The sequence below is a fragment of the Sus scrofa genome, chromosome 1 (genome assembly GCF_000003025.6).
Source record: "Sus scrofa isolate TJ Tabasco breed Duroc chromosome 1, Sscrofa11.1, whole genome shotgun sequence".
Lineage (NCBI taxonomy): Eukaryota > Metazoa > Chordata > Mammalia > Artiodactyla > Suidae > Sus > Sus scrofa.
This window is the reverse complement of record NC_010443.5, coordinates 153,711,491-153,732,163: the sequence shown is the minus strand read 5'-3', so window position 1 is coordinate 153,732,163 and position 20,673 is coordinate 153,711,491. Positions and strand designations below refer to the sequence as shown.

Below are 20,673 nucleotides of genomic sequence, written 5' to 3'. Positions count from 1 at the left end.
GACTATTTTTTCTAGAGAGTGTTTTTAATTACATATCAATTTCATTTCTATTGATCAGTCTGCTAAGTTGATCTGTTTCTTCTTGATTCAGTTTTGGCAGGCTTTAAGTCTCTAGAAAGTTATCCAAATCTTCTAGGTTGTCAAATTTGTTGATATGCAATTGTTCATAGTATTCTCTTACAGTTTTTTTTTTTTTTTTTTTTTTTTTGTATTTTGGTAGTATCTATTGTGATTTCTCCTTTTTTATTTCTGGTTTTGTTTATTTGGGTTTTTTCTCTCCTCTTCATGGTGAGTCTGACCAGAGGTTTGTCAATTTTGTTTACCTTTTCAAAGAGCCAGCTCTTGGTTTGATTGATTTTGTGTATTGTTTTTTGAATCTCTATTTTACTGATTTCCTCTTTGATCTTTATGATTTCCTTCCTTCTGCTGACTTCAGGCTTTTCTTGTTCTTCTTTTTCTAATTCATTTAGGTGTTGGGTTAAGTTGTCGTTTTGAGATTTTTCTTCTTTTTTGAGGAAGGCCTGTATTGCTATGAGCTTCCCTCTGAGTACTGCTTTTGCAGCATCCCATTGATTTTGAGTGGTTGTGTCTTCATTATCATTTGTCTTGAGGTATTTTTAAATTTCCTTCTTGATTTCCTCATTGACCCATTGGTTTTTTAGTAGCATGTTGTTTAGTCTCCATGTAATAGGCTTTTTTCTCATTTCTTTTCCTGTGGTTGATTTCTAGTTTCATGCCGCTGTGGTCAGAGAAGATACTTGAAATAATTTCTATACTCTTAAATTTGTTGAGGTTAGCTTTGTGCCCCAGTATGTGATTGATCCTTGAGAATGTTGCATGTGACTTGAGAATAATGTATATTCTGATCTTTTTGGATGTAATGTCCTGAAAATGTTGATTAAGTCTAACTTTTCTATTGTTTCCTTTTGGATCTCTGTTGCATTATTGATTTTCTGTCTAGAGGATCTGTCCATTGATGTGGGTGGGATGTTAAAGTCTCCTACTATGATTGTATTCCCATCAATTTCTCCTTTTATGTCTATTAGTATTTGTTGTAGATATCTGGGTGCTCCTATATTTGGGGCATATATATCGACTATTGTAATATCCTTTTCTTGAATGGATCCTTTTACCATTAAATAGTGTCCCTCTTTGTCTGTCTTTTTTTTTTTTTTTTTTGGCTTGCTTTTTAGTGCCACATCTGTACCACATGGAGGTTCCCAGGCTATGAGTCTAATCGAAGCTACAGCTGCCAGCCTACACCACTGCCACAGAAACGCCAGATCCGAGCCTCATCTGCGATCTACACCACAGCTCACAGCAACACTGGATCCTTAACCCACTGAGTGAGGCCAGAAGATCAAACCTACAACCTCATGGTTCCTAGTCAGATTTGTTTCTACTGTGCCATGAGGGGAATTCCTTCTTTCTCTTTCTTTATGGCCTTCATTTTGAAGTCTATTTTGTCTAACATGAGTATTGTAACTCCTGCTTTCCTTTCTTGTCCATTGGCATGAAATATCTTTTCCCATCCCCTCACTTTCAGTCTATATGTGTCCTTTGCCCTGAGGTGAGTCTCTTGTAGACAGAGGATTGTAGGTTTTTTGCTTTTTTATCCAATCTGCTACTTTGTATCTTTTGATTGGAGCATTTAGTCCACTGACATTTGAGGTAATTATTGATGGAGATGTATTTATTGCCATTTTAAACCTTGTTTTTCAATTGATTCTGTGTTTCTCCTTTCTCCCTTTCTTTTTTTTTTTTTTTGGTTGGATGATTTCCATTTATTTTATGCTTGAGTACTTTTTAGTTTTTGTGAATGTAATATTTGGTTTTGATTTGTGGTTGCCCTATTTTTTAAGTATGTTAACCCCCTACTGTTCATTTTTTTACATATTTTTATTTCCCACAATCTCTCTGTACTTTAATATTTTCTCTGTGCTTTAATAATCTCTCTTAGTCTTTGTTGTTTCTCAGTTTGTTTTTAGTATATCTAACTTTGAATATATTTCTATTTATCCCCCCAATATTTTGTGCAATGTTTTTAACATTTTCCCCCCATAACATATTAGGAGGTCACCTTAACAAAAAGGTAAATTCTCACTTGGAGAAAACCACTTTATCCTTGCTCCTTCCCTTCCCACTTCCTTGCCAGCAAGACGCAGCAGATATTTTGTGATTATCCTGTGTGAAGCTTAAGGAAAAAAACATGTACTAGCTATAGGAAAAAGCAGAAAGATAAAAAGAGCCCAGTCCCTAGTATCACTTGCTGAGATGCTCTTTCTACTCTGTATTAGTGGCACCTCGCTTTTGAAAAAACTAACTAGCCTACACTAGCCACGTTTTCTACGTATCCTGTTATGTTTAATTATTGTGTCACGAATGACTTTATACATGTCATTTAAAGGCTACAATTCTTTGAAATTACTATTACTTACATTTTACAGATGAGGAAACTAGGATTTAGAAAGAAGTTAAAATTAGTGGAGCTTTTTCATATTTCTAACAATTTGAATATTATGGGAACTATTGACATAACTGACTATCCAAGACATTTTAGTACATGCTCAACAAACATTTTTTGGTCAACTGTTTAGTTATATGTGGCATTGAATAAAAGCATACTTCAGCATTTGATTTTCATTCTCTGGGCTTCAGCTCATCATACCCACATATATTCAAGCCTTATGTCTGCATATTCTTTCTTCAGAATTACAGGTGAGAATTCTTATCTCTTGACATAAAAATGCATGTAGATAGCCTACTAATACCTCAAGATACATGAAAAAGTTGAAGTCACTACCTTTTTTCAAAGTGTCTCTTTGGTGACTGTTTCTGCCTAAGCTACTTTAAGCAACATCCTCCCAATCTTAGTGTAAACAAATTTAATTTTGACACCTTTACTCTGAATGAACCAATATTCTTGTGAAACCTTCACCAAAGAATATCACTAATATTTTTCCACTGCTGTTTATCTACATTTCCCTATCCCAGTTTATTTTTTCATAATTTCTCATATTGACCATTATGATACATGTTTTCTTTTTTCAAGTTTTATTGAGACACAATGGACATATAGCACTGTATAAGTTTAAAGTATACAGCATAATTATTTTAATTACGTGCATGATAAAAATGATTAACAATAAGTTTAGTAAACATCCATCATATCATATAGATACTAAATTAAAAAATAAGAAAAAATTCTTTTTTCTGATGCAGTTATTACTACTCAAGCTTTTAGTTACCATTAGCATAGAATACCTTTTTTAATCCTCCCACTTTCAGTCTGTGTATATCTTTAGATTCAAACTGAATCTCTTGTAGGCAACATATATATGGGTCCTATTATTTTATCTATCCAGCCATTCCAGATCTTTCAATCAGAGCATTTAGTCAGTTTACATTTAAAGTAATTATGGATAGGTATGTACTTGTTGCCATTTTGTTAACCTATACTTTTGATCAAATTTATCTTCAAAACTGGTGTGAATATTTTGTTCTTTCCAAAAAACCTGACACTCTGTTTATAGACTAAGTCTCAAGTGCCTTAGCATGGAATTTAATTCTTATAATTTGTGTTCAAAAATTTCTTTACAATTAAACTTAGGCATATTTTTCAGTTAGGAATTATATGTGTGCATACACAATATTGTGCCACAGTGTAGTCAAACTATTATAGCTTTGCACCATTTTTACGTTACTCCCTCAGTGAAGTTTTTATCATCTTTTTTTTTTTTTTTTTTGCTATTTTAGGGTTGAATCTGCAGCGTATGGAGGTTCCCAGGCTAGGGGTTGAATTGGAGCTACAGCTCCCACACCACAGCCACAGCAACAAAGGATCCAAGCCACTTCTATGACCTATACCACCACTCACAGCAACACCTGATCCTTAACCCACTGAGTGAGGCCAGGGATCGAACCTGTGTCCTCATGGATGCTGGTTGTGTTTTTTAACTGCTGAACCACAAAGGGAACCCCTATCATCTATTTTTTGTTCATGGCATTTTTACTACGGTATTTAATTCTGTAGGATAGATCTCCCCAGGTGATAGCCATGAGATGCTGGATGTTTGTTTGTGCTACCTGTGACAGATAGCAAAATGTAGGAAGTTATTAGGAAGCATGATACCTATGGGGAAAAGGACCAGGCAGCACAGGACAGGGAGAAGTAGGCCTGGGTTAAGTGATGACAGTTGTACCACTAGGTACCTCTAAACCTGGGATAAGGTCTTTGGAGCTATCCCAAATTAGGGTGAGAAGAGCATACTGCTACAATGACCAGGCTGCCCTAGAAAGGGTGTGTGGACTTAGAAAGGAGGTTCTTTACAGCCAAGGGGAAAGGGGTGTAATCAGATAACATTTCCAGCAGCTGGTGGAATACATCTTCCCATTCCTGAAGTAGGATCTGGAGGGCACAGGATAGCATCCACTCACACCAGATCTTCCCTGTTTATCATCCACCCCTCATAAAGTGTTCCTTATCTATTCATTTGATTATTTCTTAGTACTTGTTACAGTGGAAAATTTTCCTATTTTATTGCCTTTATCTGTTATCTCTACTGGATTTAATGTCTGTAAGATTAAAGATTGTGTCTGCCTTGTTTACTCTGACATGTAGAATGTAGAATCCCGGCATTGGCACATGGTAGACACTCAGTAAGACACTCATTGAATGAAGACTGGTAATGTGTCAACTCTGTAACTAGTATTGAAATTACTCTATTTATATTTAATGAATATGATATTAAGTGAACTCTCTAATATGCTACTTAAGCCCACCAGAATGATCTCCTTTTAGAGCTATAATCTGACACCAAGTATCATAAATATGTTTATGAATAACATCTAATTATATTAAAATATACATTCCTTTGATTTCTGTATTTCTTGAGGTCAGGATTGAAGATATAAATATTGACATGTACCCTAATAAATAAGCAGGTATTACAGGATATTTTTGTAATACACTTAATTTGAATGAGATTGTGTGTTTTTTAATGTATTTAAGTTTATGGACCTGATTGTAATAACATCTAATGTGTTCAAGTCAATTTTTGAGAAAACTTGCCCTTGTTGAGAGCATTATTATTCACAGGTGGAGTCTAGCAACTATCAACAGGCCATAAGCAAGTTATTTCCAGTGTTTCTATTAAATATAGTTGAATCATATATTATACTGTGAATTTCAGGTTCTCCACTTTTCAGTACACTATTGTTAGGAATGCTTGAAATTATAGAAACACAAACTTCTAATTTTCTATGGATTTTTTTAAATTGAACAAACAGAAATAACAGAATAATACTTTAGAATTTTCTCTATGTCAATTTTTTCTTCAAATTAGTGCATATAAGCATGTTTGATTCATTTTTACCATCTTTTCATTATGTCATTTTCAATAATGAGAAAATGCATTTTAGTTCTGTCAGCTTGGCACAATCAAAATCAGTTAAGCTTCAGTACTGGAAGTATCAGCTACAATATTAATTCTAGGTAGAAAGCAATATCCTTACTTACAAGAGCATAAACTAATGCATGAGTTCATAAGCCATATACGAAATTTAAAATCTGCTATCAAATTCTTCAGATCACTAGAAACAGAATCAATCTATTTGAGGAACTAATATTAACCTATCAAAAATATCTCTATACAAACACATTGTATATGCTTATTTTCTATATCGACCCATTATTATTCATATCGACTTATAAAAAGATTATGAATTATATTTACTGTTCAGTTTTATAGCTTTAGATTTCTAGAGGATTACATGCTGACAAATACTCTCTAGTACTGCATATTTTTATGTGTGTTTAATTTATATTCAGATTTTTCTCTGCCAAAATATATCACATCAGGGTTTTATGTATTAAAAATATATTAGAATAAGCTTGTTCTAAAAGTCCACATGGATCTTCATTATCTACTTAATTCTCTTTTTATATGCAAATTAACTCTTTAAATGAACATCTATTTGGATGCCTTCCAACTGGAGGTCTATAAGCAAGCTACAGGAGAAATTGAGATTTCAGATAAAAGCATCAAACATAGGCAAGGGATTATGGTTTGTGATCCTGATGCCTTCATCCTTTACTGTAATATGTATTCAAAGAAAGAACTGGGGGTGGGCGGAACCTCAACATGAGGATAACAAAAAAAATGTATGTGCAGTAGCAAGGCCATAGCTTTGAGAATTAAAAAAGAAATTCATCTCTTTCCAGAAAGTAAAATGGGGCTAATGGTGAATTAATGAAGTAAAATGTCAAAGAATTTGTGAAGTCTTAGAAGATAAATTCTGTTAACAAGATTAAAGCCAGCCGTGGGATATTGTTTTGATACAATGAAAAGAACAGGAGTAATTTATGGCTAGTTTGGCCATAAGAAATTTGCCTCTCTGAGGCTTAGTAGGGAAAATAGAAAGGAAGAAAGAGAGCAAAGGTATGTAAAGAATTTAGTGATAGTAGGTACCTCTCTAACATGGATCCCTTTCACCCTAAACTGACTTTTTAAAGATATCTTCTTTTTTTTTTTTTTTTTTTTTGTCTTTTTTTACAGCCACACCCAGAGCATATGGAGGTTTCCAGGCTAGGGGTCAAATCAGAGCTGTAGCTGTCGGCCTACACAACAGCAATGCAGGATCGATCCGAGCCACATCTGCAACCTACACCACAGCTCACCACAATGCCGGATCCGTAACCCACTGAGTGAGGCCAAGGATTGAACCTGCGTCCTCACTGATGCTAGTCAGATTTGTTTCCAATGAGCCACGATGGGAACTCCATCAATGAAATAATTTTTTCTCCTAAAGTGAAATTTGGTTTTCATCTTTTTAGAATAGAAAGTAAATGGTATCCTATGAACATAATTAAAATGTTTTGCTATAGATACAATTTGATATATTTTCTCCTAACCAAATGTGGCCAAGCCAGGTCTGTGGACTAGCTATAAGCAGGATTTTCCTGTTGGCCCAGACCGTTGAAGTACCTCCAGCATTTGTTTTTCTTGTCTGTCTTTAAGTGCTAAAACATTCTAGATCACCTCCTCCCACCCAAGGAAACATCCCATTTCATTGCTCAGTTAGGTTACATCTACCTTCCTCAAACAATTATTGGCAAGAGTAAAGCTTTCTATGATTGGCATATACTAGTGGTTCTCAAACTTTGCATTGAATCAGGAACATCTGGAGGGCTTCTTATTAAGCCTAGTGTTCCTAGGCACCAACTCCTGAGCTTCTGACTCAGTAGGTCTTGGATGGAGTTCCCAGGTGATGCTGATGATGCAGGCTTGGGGACCGCTCAAAAAGGAGAGACTTTGATTAACCCATATCCACCACCTGGGCCTGCAAATGAGGTGGCTTTCCATGAGCAAATGGACAAGCAGTAGAGCATGAATGCTAGGGGGCTGCCTACAGAAATAACACATGTTTGGGATGGAATTTGTATTGACAAACAGCAATGTTTGCTTTCCCTATTACCTCCCTCCCTCCCTTCCTTCCTATATGCACATCTGAAAGGTTGTTTTGGTTTACTTAACTCTATTTAAACCAACCTAAGTGAATGGTACAACCCTAAAGGCAAAGCATTGACTAGCTGAGAAATATTTTTATTAAATTTCAAAGGTATTTAGGTCCTTGAACCTAAGTGCATAATTCCTGAGAAAAAGCCATCATTTTGCAAATCTGTTACAATTCTTCCATTAAGCTCTGCATTATTTTTGTGGCAAAATCTTTGACAAGATCAAGAAAATCTATCATTAAATGACCCATTGTCATTTCAAATAATAGAATCATGTTCCTTATGACATAACTCTGTGAAAGCATAATGTATATAATTTGGTATTTGAAAAGTGTATTCTGAAAAGAAGAAAGGAGAAATCTGTTTGCCCTTTACATGTGGTTTGTGACGTAATTGGGTAAAGTACTGCCATGAAGCCATAAAGCTTCAGGGTTACTATGAACATGTGAAGGGACTGTGAGCTTGCCTCATCAACAGGGTTCTTGCTGCCTGTCCATATCTGACTGTCCCCAGCTGCCCCTTGGCATTTCTTAGGTTTACATATCAGTGGTTGTGATTCTGATGCCTTTGGAGGGTTGGGGAGGTGGGAGATGCAGGACAGCAATTAGACTCAAAGAATCTCTCAATTATTTGATACTCACATTGTCAGGGGACATTGGGAGGCTTGGAGAACTCCTCTTCCTTTTCCTTCTCTTGACTTCCAGAGAGGTGGCCAGCAGTTTCTCACCAGGTCCTGCTCTCCAGTCCATACCCACTTCTCACCTCTACAGGAGTTTTATCTGTTCTGGTTGGAGTTCTGAGTTTCATAGAGGCCAAGAGGTTGCCTATTATCAATGGTATCATATCAAAATTCACTTTGCATCAGCTTTTTTTTTTTTTTTTCCTGCAGTAACATGTGCTCCACACTGTTGTGCATTTTGTTTTACTTAATAGACTATTTGGAGATATCATGTCAATATACAAAAGGCTACCAAATTATATTTAATGGCTTAATGGCTCTTTATTTAATCAGATCCATATGATCTTATGATGATACTAGTTTCAAATCATTCACTAATAACACAAAGATAATGCTGTACTACATATCCATATGCATACAAAATTTCACGGAACTAACCATGTGTCTATCTGTAGAATATAATTCCTAGAAGTAAAATGACAGGGTTGGATTTTACATGCATTTTTAATTTTAAAGATTTTTGTCAACATTTCTCCATGAATAAATCTTTTTCTTCACATTTTACCAACAGATTATCTTGTCACATTTTAATCTTGCCAGTCTGAAAACATGAGGAATGGCATCTTGGTGTGTTTCTTTTCATTTTGCTTTTATTTTTCAAAAATTGTGGACTGACATGCAGTTGTAACAAACAACTTGGAGATCTGTGCACCTTTTCTCCAGTTGCCACTAGTAGTATCATCTTTCAAAACCATGGTAGAATATCAAAACCAGGGTAGTGAGATAGATGCAGTCAAAACAGAGCTTCTCATCAATGCAAGATCCCTGCTCTGCCCTTAGCAACACCCACTTCTCCCTGACACACCCCTCTGTCCACCCTAGATCTCTGGCAGCCAAGAATCTCTTCTCTGTTTCTATAATTTTATGTCAGTTTGGTACAGAAAATGGAAAGGTTTTCCTGAGTTTTGGGTGAAGATGAATAGCTTCAGTGTTTAAGAGATATTCTATTTTCTTTTCTTTGAACTTTGTCCATGTGTATTTTTTTATCAAATCAATTTGTATAGGCTTGATATAACCCTTCACTTATAAGTCAACATTTTCTGTGTAGGAATTACTATTTTATTTGCTGTACACAAAATTGTGATTTAATTTATCATTTCATTATCTCATGATTTGGTATCAAACTTAGAAAATGTTTCCCTATTTGGTAATTTTTTTTAAAAGTATCTAATTTTTTTCCCAGTATTTTCCAATGCTTTATGGATTTATTTTTTACTATTAAATTTAATTCTTTAAAAAATTGTTAATGCTAATAGAAACAGTATAAGGTGTGATTAGGATCCTGTCTCCAATTGTCTACCTAGTTGTCCTAAAAAAAATTTATTCATTCTAACTAATGCCATTTAATGTGATTTTTAATGTATTATATGTATTTTATGTATTATTTTTATAAGTATTATGACAGTGTTTTTCAGGAAATTAAATATATATCCTATGACTAGTAAAAGTGAGAAGCTACATTATAATCTGAAGCCAATTAATGTAACCTATTAATTCATATTTTGTACAGTGCTGATTAGGATAAAAGTGATTGGCAAGCCAATCATTTCATGGTGGATTCACTCTGATATTTTCACAGGGTAGCCCTTTTCTTCAGGTCTCTGAGCCAGATTCCTATGGTTTCCAAAGGGTGCCATTGACAGCACAGGTCCAGCAGCACAAAACATTTTTTCTTAGAAAAATAATTAAAAGCAGATAATCTGCTAACTTTTAATATTTAGGCTGGTTTAGCAGATGAACAGTTCTTTTTGTACTTAGTTTTATTATATTTTATTCCTCCTTTGTGGATATGAGATTTCCTCTTTCGGAAAGCTTACATAAAAACCAAATTTGCATAACGTGAAAAATGAGTCATTCACTCAAGCACATAAAGAGTTGCATTGTGTTTTAGCCATTTTAGCCCCATGCACAGACATCTTCCACCTATAGTTATATGCTGATCAAAATATTTAATGGCAGAAATGTAGAGGTCCTCCTAAAAGGTGCCTCATTTGAATTCTTCCTAAAATGCTTTTCTATCTTGCCAAAGATGTCGCCATCCTTCTGACTTTATCAGAATAAATCATTAATAAGTAATCCCTGGTTTCTTTTAAAAGGAATTGTTGGGTCTTCAACATGCCTACCATACACTCAGCAGGCAGTATCAAGCAAAAGCTGCAGAACTGACTCACACAAACAACCTAGTGGATCAAAATGAGGCTGAAGTGAAAAAACTGAGATTTCAAGTAGAAGAATTGAAATGGGGACTCAACCAAAAAGAAGAGAAGGTAATTTATAAGTAGAATATATGTTGGATAGATTCAAAATTGCATCTGATTACATAGATAAAGTGTTTTCTTTTTTATTTGCATATGACATTAATTGAGATAGAAACTTCTCATTTTAAAAACTAAAATCAGGAGTTCCCTTTGTGGCTCAGCAGTAATGAACCCAACTAATATCATGAGGTTGTGGGTTTGATCCCTGGCCTCGCTCAGTGGTTTAAGGATCCAGGGTTGCCGTGAGCTGTGGTGTAGGTTGCAGATGCAGCCTGGATCCTAGTCACAGCATTGCTGTGGCTGTGGCATAGGCCAGCAGCTGCAGTCTGATTCGACTTCTAGCCTGGGAACTTACATATGCCACAGGTGCAGCCCTAAAATCAACAGAAATAAGAAAAGAGGAAAATATTATGTAGACAATATGCTTATCTTTGCGGTGCTAATAGTGCATTTTTTATGTTTGCCTTGTAGCTTCAAATATGTTTTAGCTTGGTCCGTGTGTGTGTGTGTGTGTGTGTGTGTTTATGGCATGATATCATTAAATCTTGGTGTTTTTAGCTTGAATCCTATATATTGGAGAAACATGATATATGTCATGATTACGTGTTATGATATATATTCTTCCCAGTGCTCTCTGGCATTAAAAGAATGTAGACATCATATTTTGTCATGTAAGGTCAACTTGCTAATGGTTTATGGCACGTTTAAGAGATTTCTGGAAGGGAAAGGCCTAGGTATGATGATTCAACAGCACACCTGCAACAGGGAGGAGTGATTTTAGCTTCAGTCACAAACAACAAAGAGATTTTTCTTCAAAGAACACAGTCTCAGATGTCAGCCTGACAGTGTCTGTCACTATGGTGTCAGTTACTTCAGATGATGTTCCAGGTTCCACATCTGCTCCTGTCAGGCAACTTTTTGGGCCAAAATAATTAGTTCCCTGGTTAGAAAGACTGTTTTCAGATAGTGCCAAACAAATTTAAAAAACAAAACAGAATTGTTTTTCCAAGGGGTAATTCAATAGCAGAACACATTCCACATTTTGAGATTTAATTTTTCATCAAAATGATTTTAGTCAAGCAAACCAGATAGTCTTATCTAATAACATCCTATGAAAATCGAATTATTTGACCAGTGAGGCTCATACACCATCCCCTGATCTTATGAGTGCTGACTTGTTGGAAGGCGCTTCATCCCTGACACATCTCTTGTAATGAAGATATATATGTACTTTGTAATGAAGTACCGGTGTAGTGAGGCTCAACTGTGGGAGAGTAAGTCAGAAGAGAAATGTAGTAAGAAGGCCCAGGAAAATGGTTTGGGCTTTTTGTTTTATCACAGCCACTATTCCTGTGAATAGTCTGGATATACAAGTATGTGTTGGAGGAGTGGGAAATAAACCTCTGCGTTTGCTAATACAGGCTTTGAGAAATTGCTTGGGACTGAGTCATCAGCAGGGAAATCATGATATGATGCAGGGTTGTAGGGCTAATGAAGTACTATGTCCCAAGATCTGATTCAGCTATTTAATCATGTAATTTAAAAAACCAGATGTGGTTTTAGGGAGGACTATATTAGTTGTCCCCTCCCTGCAGGAGAATCCTTCTCCCCACATCATCAGCCTCAGGGTTGGCACATGTTACATTTGCTTGGCCTGATGAGCAGAAGCACCATGTGCCACTTACTGTCAGGGGCTTTGAGCCCAAATAGAGCTCTGCCGTGCCCCTTTCCCCACATGGCTTTTCTGCCATCTCTCATGTCTTGAGGCCAGCAGGTCCAAAATAGACTTTATTCTCTCAGCATGGCTTCTGAAATGAAATGGATGTGGAGCGGAACCTTTGCTGACCCAGATGGATGCACATGGATTTAAAAAAAAATCCACATTTGTTGTGGTAAGCCACTGACCTTTTGGATTTGTTTGTTACTATAGGAAAACTTAGCTAAAGCTGACTGGTGTGGTCACTCAACCAAAAATTACATTTTAAAATTATATTACATTGGCTCCAGTGCCAGAAATATGTGGTGAGAAAACTTATTGGTGGTTAGAACTATGGTAACCCATTTTATGGAGTCTTGAAAAGTTTGGTAGGAAGTTTCCTTGTAGCACAGTAGGTTAAGGATCTGGTGTTGCTGCCGTAGCAGTGGCTCTGTGGCTCAGGTTTGATCCCTGGCCCGAGAATGTCCATGTACTGTGGGTGTGGCAAAAAAATGGTTTGGTATATCATTTCCTGTAATATCTCAGAATGCTGATCATGGACCAAATGAGCTTATGTGTTTAGGTAAGAAAGTATGTAGCTAGTATTTCTTGTTTTCTATTGGGTCATTTGACAAATGTGAGGTAATGCAAAAAGTTAAGTAGCTCTGTGACTTCTAGGGCCTTATTTGCATTGCACATGGTAATATATAAAAATGAGGATGGCTTTGAATACTAAACAATTAAAGTTGAGCTTTCAGACAATGGCCAAATCAATGGTGTGGCCATCAAGGTTGTTAGAAACCCTTAATAGGTCATTTTCTGTAAATTCTTAAAGCTGAGCAAAATGGAACAGGGAGAAGAGAATGAAATTTTATCTCTACCAGAATATCTCACAAATTCAGGGTAACTGCAAGTAGCTCAGAGACAATGGAATGTTTCCCAAAGAACTGCAGATGTGAGAATTGACATATGGAATTTACTGGAATCAAAAGAAAAAAAGACCAAGTGTTTGTGAAAATTATGGTGGCAAATAAGCTTCCAGCCTAAGATGAGATGGATTTCTCAAGATCTGAAAGAACCCTTCATTCCTCTGAAGTTCAATGGGCGGGGAGCTGGCTAAGCACACTGTCAGCATCCTGAGAGGAAATGACATCCAGAGCCATAGTCAGATATGGACATGTTATAGAATAAAAAAGGACCACCTAGAGATCAAAGCCAATGATCATAGAAAGCTACAGACTAGGCAACTATTCTCAGCAAAGAGAAAGCAAGCAAAATAAAGAATAATTCTCCATCCTCCAAGGAGAATAGAACTCCCAGTAACGTCTGCCAAGATAGACTTCATGGATATTGTCTATTTCTCCTTTCTCTTTGGAAGTGTTTATTTCAGTTTTATTGTTTTAATTTCACTACAGTATTTTGAATGTGTATGAGAGGGCAGGATATCAATTCCTTGCCTCCTCAGTACATAGATTTCTGGAGCAAGGGAAGACCTATTGAGATCTAACATAGATATTATCATGAGAGCTTTGACTTTGAGTCCTGGGCTGTGGCTGGAAGTTTGTTCAGGTAGTTTCTCTTGGGGAGAGGGTGAACATTTCTATGAAAAATGAGGAAAACCGTTTAGATCAAGAGGATGTGTTATATTGTATGTAAAAGTATAAATGAGTGAAAAGGTGTGTGTTTATAAATATTTACTGCTCTTTTCTGTGGGAGGAATATAGTTCTCAAGCATGAATGGTAGACATGGCCCTGTGACTTGGGCAAATGGAATTTGTGCTGCTTTGAAATAGAATTTTTGGAACCATAGTTCTATATGGAGAAGTATCGGGGTATATTTCATATTTGAAGCTTAAAAATAGATACATTGAAATATATATTTCAACACACAAAATATTTTAAAAGTTCTTCACCTCTGTATCCAATCAATTGATTCCCAAAGTGGATTGATCCAAAGCACTATCAACTCATATGGGTATTATAATCTGGATTATTTAATTGTAGTTGTCAGTTTTCAGCTTTACTCTGATTAAAGGTCATAGCTCTTTTTGGTGGCTGGGAATGAAAATATTCCTCATGGAAATAAGATTTTGCATTAGATAGCAGTCAACAATTCCATAATTTGACTTATCTTGAGCAGCAAAGAAAAGTCCATCGGCTTCTCTGTTCAGCTTTTTAATTTCATAGTAGCAAATTCTTCAAATTGCAATTAGTTGAAATTCATGTTTAATTGGAACTGTCAAATACCAAGTTTCCAACTCCCACAAGTCAACAAATTTTCAATAAATGGAAATGAGATATTAATCCTCTATACTAGAGAGAAATAGGTATTTGTGGACCCATAAGAGAAAACTCAGGGTCTGATTAAATAAATGAGCAAATTAAAAAATTCCTTTTGGATGAGGTGCTTTTCTTTAAGCAAATTTACCAAAAAATGAACAATAAAACAAAACCCCAATTTGATGTATATTTGTTAGAAGTTAAACATTCTTTTCTCATTAGTTTATTGAAATCATTCTATAAATATATATTACATTATATGATAGCAAAATTTAACTGACAGAACAGATATAAACTGAACTCACAAATTTATGTCTCTGACCTAAGAAGCAGAGAGTATAATATAAACAATTACTAAGACACCTGAGTGCTCTACATTGTCCAACTAGTATTAAGAAGACAGAATGAGATAAGGCTTGCCCAGGAATATTTTAACTTTTGTTAAGCAATATTTTATCATGTAAAGAAGGAAAAATAAGAGTTCCTGTTGTGGCATAGCAGAAATGAATCCAACTAGGAACCATGAGGTTGTGGGTTTGATCCCTGGCCTTGCTCAGTGGGTTAAGGATCCGGTGTTGCCATGAGCTGTGGTGTAGGTCACAGACGCAGCTCGGATCTGGTTGCTATGGCTGTGGCATAGGCCAAAGGCTACAGCTTCGATTAGACCCCTAGCCTGGGACCTCCATATGCCACGGGTATGGCCCTCAAAAAGACAAAAGTTAAAAAAAAAAAGAATGAAAAATAAAGGGAAAAAAGTCAACTATCATACCACCATCACATATTACTTCATAATAGTGCAATAGTACACAAGTTACTTCAGTGTGTTGACTTCATGCCTAGTCAATTTTATGCAGAAATGCAGTCATCATTTGCAAATAACAAACTCTTCTTTATCGGTTACCATAATCAGTTTTTCTGCTGCTATGTAGTTTTCATACTTGAAATTTCAAACTGTGGTATAATATTTATTTCCTTGGATATAAATGTATTTAATCAACCAAATCTCCTTTACTGAAGGTCATTGGATTTTTTTTTCTTAACATCACTCTACCACAACTACTTTCACATACAGTTGACCCTTGAACATTTGAACTGTATGGGTCTACTTAATTTGAAAATATTACTCAATAGTAAGTGGTTGGCTGGATGCACAGACACAGAGAGACAACTATAAGTTATGAGCTGATTATCTTCCAAATTGTTCGTTTGAACTGCATAGATTTTTCTTTTCTCCATCAGGAAAGAAAAAAAAAAAAAGGTTTTTTAAGTAGAACTAGGGGTTAAAAGATATAAATGTGGGAGTTCCCGTTGTGGCGCAGTGGTTAATGAATCCAACTAGGAACCATGAGGTTGCAGGTTCGATCCCTGCCCTTGCTCAGTGGGTTAATGATCCGGTGTTGCCGTGAGCTGTGGTGTAGGTCACAGACGCGGTTCGGATCCCGCATTGCTGTGGCTCTGGCATAGGCTGGTGGCTACAGCTACAGCTCCGATTAGACCCCTAGCCTGGGAACCTCCCATATGCCGTGGGAGTGACCCAAGAAATGGCAAAAAGACAAAAAAAAAAAATATATATATATATATATATATATATATATAAATGTAATATGGCTCTTAATATATTCAGAATTGCCAGTTTTCTATGCTTCTCAGTGATAGGTCAGATTGTAAACATGTTGGCTGTTTTCTGATGCAAATCTTGACTGCATCTTAACTGATGCAAAAGCAAGTTAAATATCAAATGATTTGTCTATAAAGCTAAGAGTTTAATTACTCAGTTTGCTGAGTTTTAATTGGATTTACTCTCAATTTCAGTTTCTTCTTTTTGTTAAACTCCTTTCCCTTAGTGTAACTCGATACTTGCTCTTGTTTTCTCCATTTATATTTTAGTAATGGCTTCTGTTATTGAGAAAACTTGAAAATATTCAGTGACTATTTTGTGCTAAATCAGGAGTCAAGTAGTTCTTAGCCCCAAGATGCCTATAATTCACAAACCAAGCAGCAGAAGTGAGAGTTAGACTATAGTAATTGACAAATAAGTTTTATGGTAAGGGTAAAAAAAAATACCCAATTTTGAGATGACATTCATGCATTCAGTAATTCATGGATTTCTTCATTGAACTAAGATTTGATATAAGCGCTAAGGACAATTCTAGGTCAAAGATAGAGATAGATGAAATATATTCTCAGTGTAAGGGTCAAAGTCTAATATAATTGTCTAATTTGTTAGCACAATAAAAACCCTTTAGAATTTTTTTATTTGAATTTTATAGGAGTATGGTTGACTTACAGTGTTGTGTTGGTTTCAGGTATACAGCAAAGTGAATCAATTATGCGTATATACATATGTGCGCTTTCAGATTCTTTCTCCTTATAGGTTATTACAGAATATTGAATAGATTTCCCTGTTCTATACAGCAGGTCCTTTAGTACCTACTTTATATGTAGTAGTTTATATACATTAATCCCCAACTCCTAATTTATCCCTCCCCTTCATGTTTCTCCTTTGGTAACCATAAGTTTGATTTTGAAATCTGAGTCTATTTCTATTGTAAATAATTTATTTTGCATCATTTTAAAATTAGATTCCACAATAAGTGATATCATGATATTTGTCATTGTCTGATTTACTTCACTCAGTATAATCTCTAGATCCATCCATGTTGTGGCAAATGGCATTATTTCATTCTTTTTTATGGCTCAGTAGTATTCCATTGTGTATATATACCACATCTTCTTAATCCATTCACCTGTCCATGGACATTTAAGTTGTTTCCATGTCTTAGCTGTTGCGAATAGTGCTTCAGTGAACACTGGGGTGAGTGTATCATTTCAAATTATGGTTTTCTCAAGATATATGCCCAGGAGTGGGATTGTTGGAAAATATAGTAGTACTATATTTAGTTTTTTAAGGACTCTCCATACTTTCCTCCATAGTGATTGCACCAGTTTACACCCCCACTAACAGTGTAGGAGGATTTCCTTTTCTTTACAGCTTCTCCAGCATTTATTGCTTGCAGACTTTTTGTTGATGGTCATTCTGACTTGTGTGAGGTAATACCTACCTTATGATAGTTTTGATTTGCCTTTCTCTAGTAATTAGTGATGTTGAGCATCTGTTCATGTGCTTTTTGGCCATCTGTCTGTCTTCTTGGCAAGTCTCATCTCTAATAGTCGTGTTTGTTGTTATGGGTGAGGCCTGTACATGAGTGTATTTAAAAATCTTCTCAAATGATTCTAGTGATGAGTGAAATATCAGACCACTGTTCTAATGAGAAAGAGTTAACCACTCTTGAGACTCAAACTCAAATTCATAATTTTAGTCATCACTGAAGATATATATTTATAACAGATTTTACCAGTAGAGCATAAATGAAATGACTTGAAAGAAATGAGATTTTTAATCCATTGCAGTACCTGTAGAATAACTGTGTGCAAAACTAATTGATAGAATAAGTCTTCTAGTTTTGAGAGAAATTCAAAAGATGAAAAGTCACTTAAACATAGAAAATAAGATACTATTCAGACTATAAATTCACATTCAAAGTGCTAGTGTTTTGCTAAATGCAGTCTAATTGTGCTCTGCACTTAGCAATTATCACCTTATTATTACAGCTTAGCTAATTCTGGTCTCATATTTTAATGCTTCTGGTGTCAAAAAGGTGAGTCTTTTCAAAAGCCTGATATCATCAGCAATGATGAATGTGAGAGACACTTTATTTAAACCTAGAGAACATTAATTATCTGAATTAATTGCTGATTTTTAAACAAGCCTTTATTTGGAAGGAAACAGAAATCCTCTGCTAGCCCTAAATATATTTTAGTGAAATCTCATTAGTTTACACCATGCTAATTTTAAAATTGTGAGAATAGTGGTAGACTGAAATTCACACTTAGCTATGAAAAAGATGTGGTAAGTGTTTCAGGTTAAGATTAAAAATAAAAGAGAGCAATGTCAGGTTCACCTAGGGACACAAGCAGTGACCAGAGACCCAGGATCTGAATCGAACTGTAAAAACCAGCCCACTTCATTTAATATTTAGTACCTCCTAACCTCTGTGTTAGATGTTAGAATATACTTGAGTTCTTCCCAAGAGGTTTTGAGTGTGGCTGGGGATAGGCCAACATAAATGTAAGTTAAATGTAACAAAACAAATGTCAAAATGGTGATATTCATGGGATACAGGATGCAGCAGAAACAACTTGCCATGTTTCTTTTCCTTCCACTGCTTAAGAGCTATTTTTAAGTATGTGTTTTGATTATTTGCTGTCTGACACCCCAACTGGGATTTATGGGCAAGGACCAGCAGAGTCTGTGCCTCTAACTGGGCCATCATGCAGTAGAGCTGTCTCAAAGATCTCTAAAATGAAGACATCCTAGCACTACAATGTGAACAGAAGTCCAGCATCCCAGTCCCTGGGTACAACTAACCCAAATTCTTCTAATAATTTTGTTGCACTTTCCATGAATAATTTGAAGGGTACCATTTCCTGCATGCATTTATCATGATCTTGTTCTTTCTTCACTTTTCTAGCCACCTAAGTTGTCTCTGATGGGGTTCAGAATGGGCCAACTCAAGACATGCCGCTGTGGCATGTGGATTATCTTTATTTGGAAACACTCAAAGCCCAAAAGACTCAGGAGGAAACTTGGAACTCCTCCCTTATAGCTGAAGAGAATTAAAGGTTTCTTCTTTCTGGCAGAGGCCTCCTATCACCACAGACAATTAGAATAAAGTGTTAGATGTGGTACCAAGGGAGGCACCTGGGCAAGTCCCTTTGAACAAAGTCCTCTCTGTATCCCATTGTCTACAGGGCCTAGCAAATATCTGTTTACCAGACGTTAACTCTTTTTATCTTCCTGTGAATTTGTCTCACTTCCCCTGAAGACTTGGAGCTGTACCTCATCCTCCTTAGAAAAGAATCATACTTACCTCACCTTGCCTTGCTGTCTTTGGAACTCTCCGTTTGTTCCCTTGTATACATAATAAGTTTAGTATTCTCCTATTAATCTGCCTTATATTATTTAAATTGCCAGCCTAAGGAACAAGAGGAGAAAGGGAGGAATGTCCCCTCCCCCACCCAGCATTCCCACTCCCCTTCAGAACTTGATAACAAACCAAACCCATCATGTGTGCTGTAGTCTAAGATAAAACTTTTATGAATTATGTGAGTAGGAAATGTAGCCGGAGTTAGGAGCCAAGAAAAATCAAGATGTTTTAAAGCAGGTTATATGGAAGGGTTTAGAGCATGATCCTTTGTTAGCTTTTTTCTCTCCTCTTAGCTCTAAACAACATTTTTAGGAGTTCCTGCTATGGTTCAGTGGGCTAAGAACTTGACTAGTATCCATGAGGATGCAGGTTTGATCCTTGGCCTCGCTCAGTGGGTTAAGGATCCTCCATTGCTGCAAGCTGTGGTGTAGGTTGCAGATGTGGATAGGATCTGCTGTTGCTGTGGCTGTGGCACAGGCTGTCAGCTATAGCTCTGATTTGACCCCTAGCTTGGGAACTTCCGTATGCTGCAGGTATGGCCATAAAAGGAAAAAAAATTTTTTTAGATCACCCATTCTTTGACCTTTATATACATATTTTTTCTTCTTTTGAGCAATAAATGATACTTTATTCCCTTTCCTCATCCAGCTCTATTTTTTCCACTCATTTATGCTCTGAAAAATGGAAGTGACATAAATCTCATTAGAAAAAAAATACCAATAAACAACTCAGCAATGAATAATCTATTTCTTCCTCTTTTTGTTGTTCTGGTGCTGCGAGTTGAATTACTCTCACTTATTTCTGGGCACCATTCATTCTTAGTGCAAATCTATTCTCTTTATGTATTCTCTTTTATACCAACATCCCTCTCCCATTCCCACTGCTCCATGTGCAGCCATTAAATGAAATTTTTGTGTATCCTTGTGTTCAAAAGTGTTTTTGCACATCGGGTCCTTTGTTTTGTATGTATGTATTTTAATTTGTCTTGACCTCTATCCTGGGCCACATCCCTGGGAGATTCTCACACACATCCAGGAAGGGATAGGTACAGGGTATTGGTTGCAGGATTGTTTTGGCCTGAGAAATGGATGCATCTGGACAGCTGGCCCTAGGGAGAGTGAACAGACCCCATCTATGCATGTGCACCATGGGTTACTATGCTCCACAGCCAATTATACAAACCCATCATAATGCCA

General features: G+C 36.1%; 1 protein-coding gene across 1 annotated transcript in view; it reads left to right on the top strand.

Annotated features, from left to right (window-relative positions):
• The window catches only part of CCDC102B (coiled-coil domain containing 102B), a 245,136-nt gene that overhangs the window by 200,933 nt on the left and 23,530 nt on the right, over positions 1 to 20,673 (top strand). Inside the window, exon 7 of the mRNA XM_021099354.1 lies at positions 10,352 to 10,522. Coding sequence (XP_020955013.1) covers positions 10,352 to 10,522 — 171 coding nt within the window. The remainder of the gene's footprint in view (positions 1 to 10,351; positions 10,523 to 20,673) is intronic.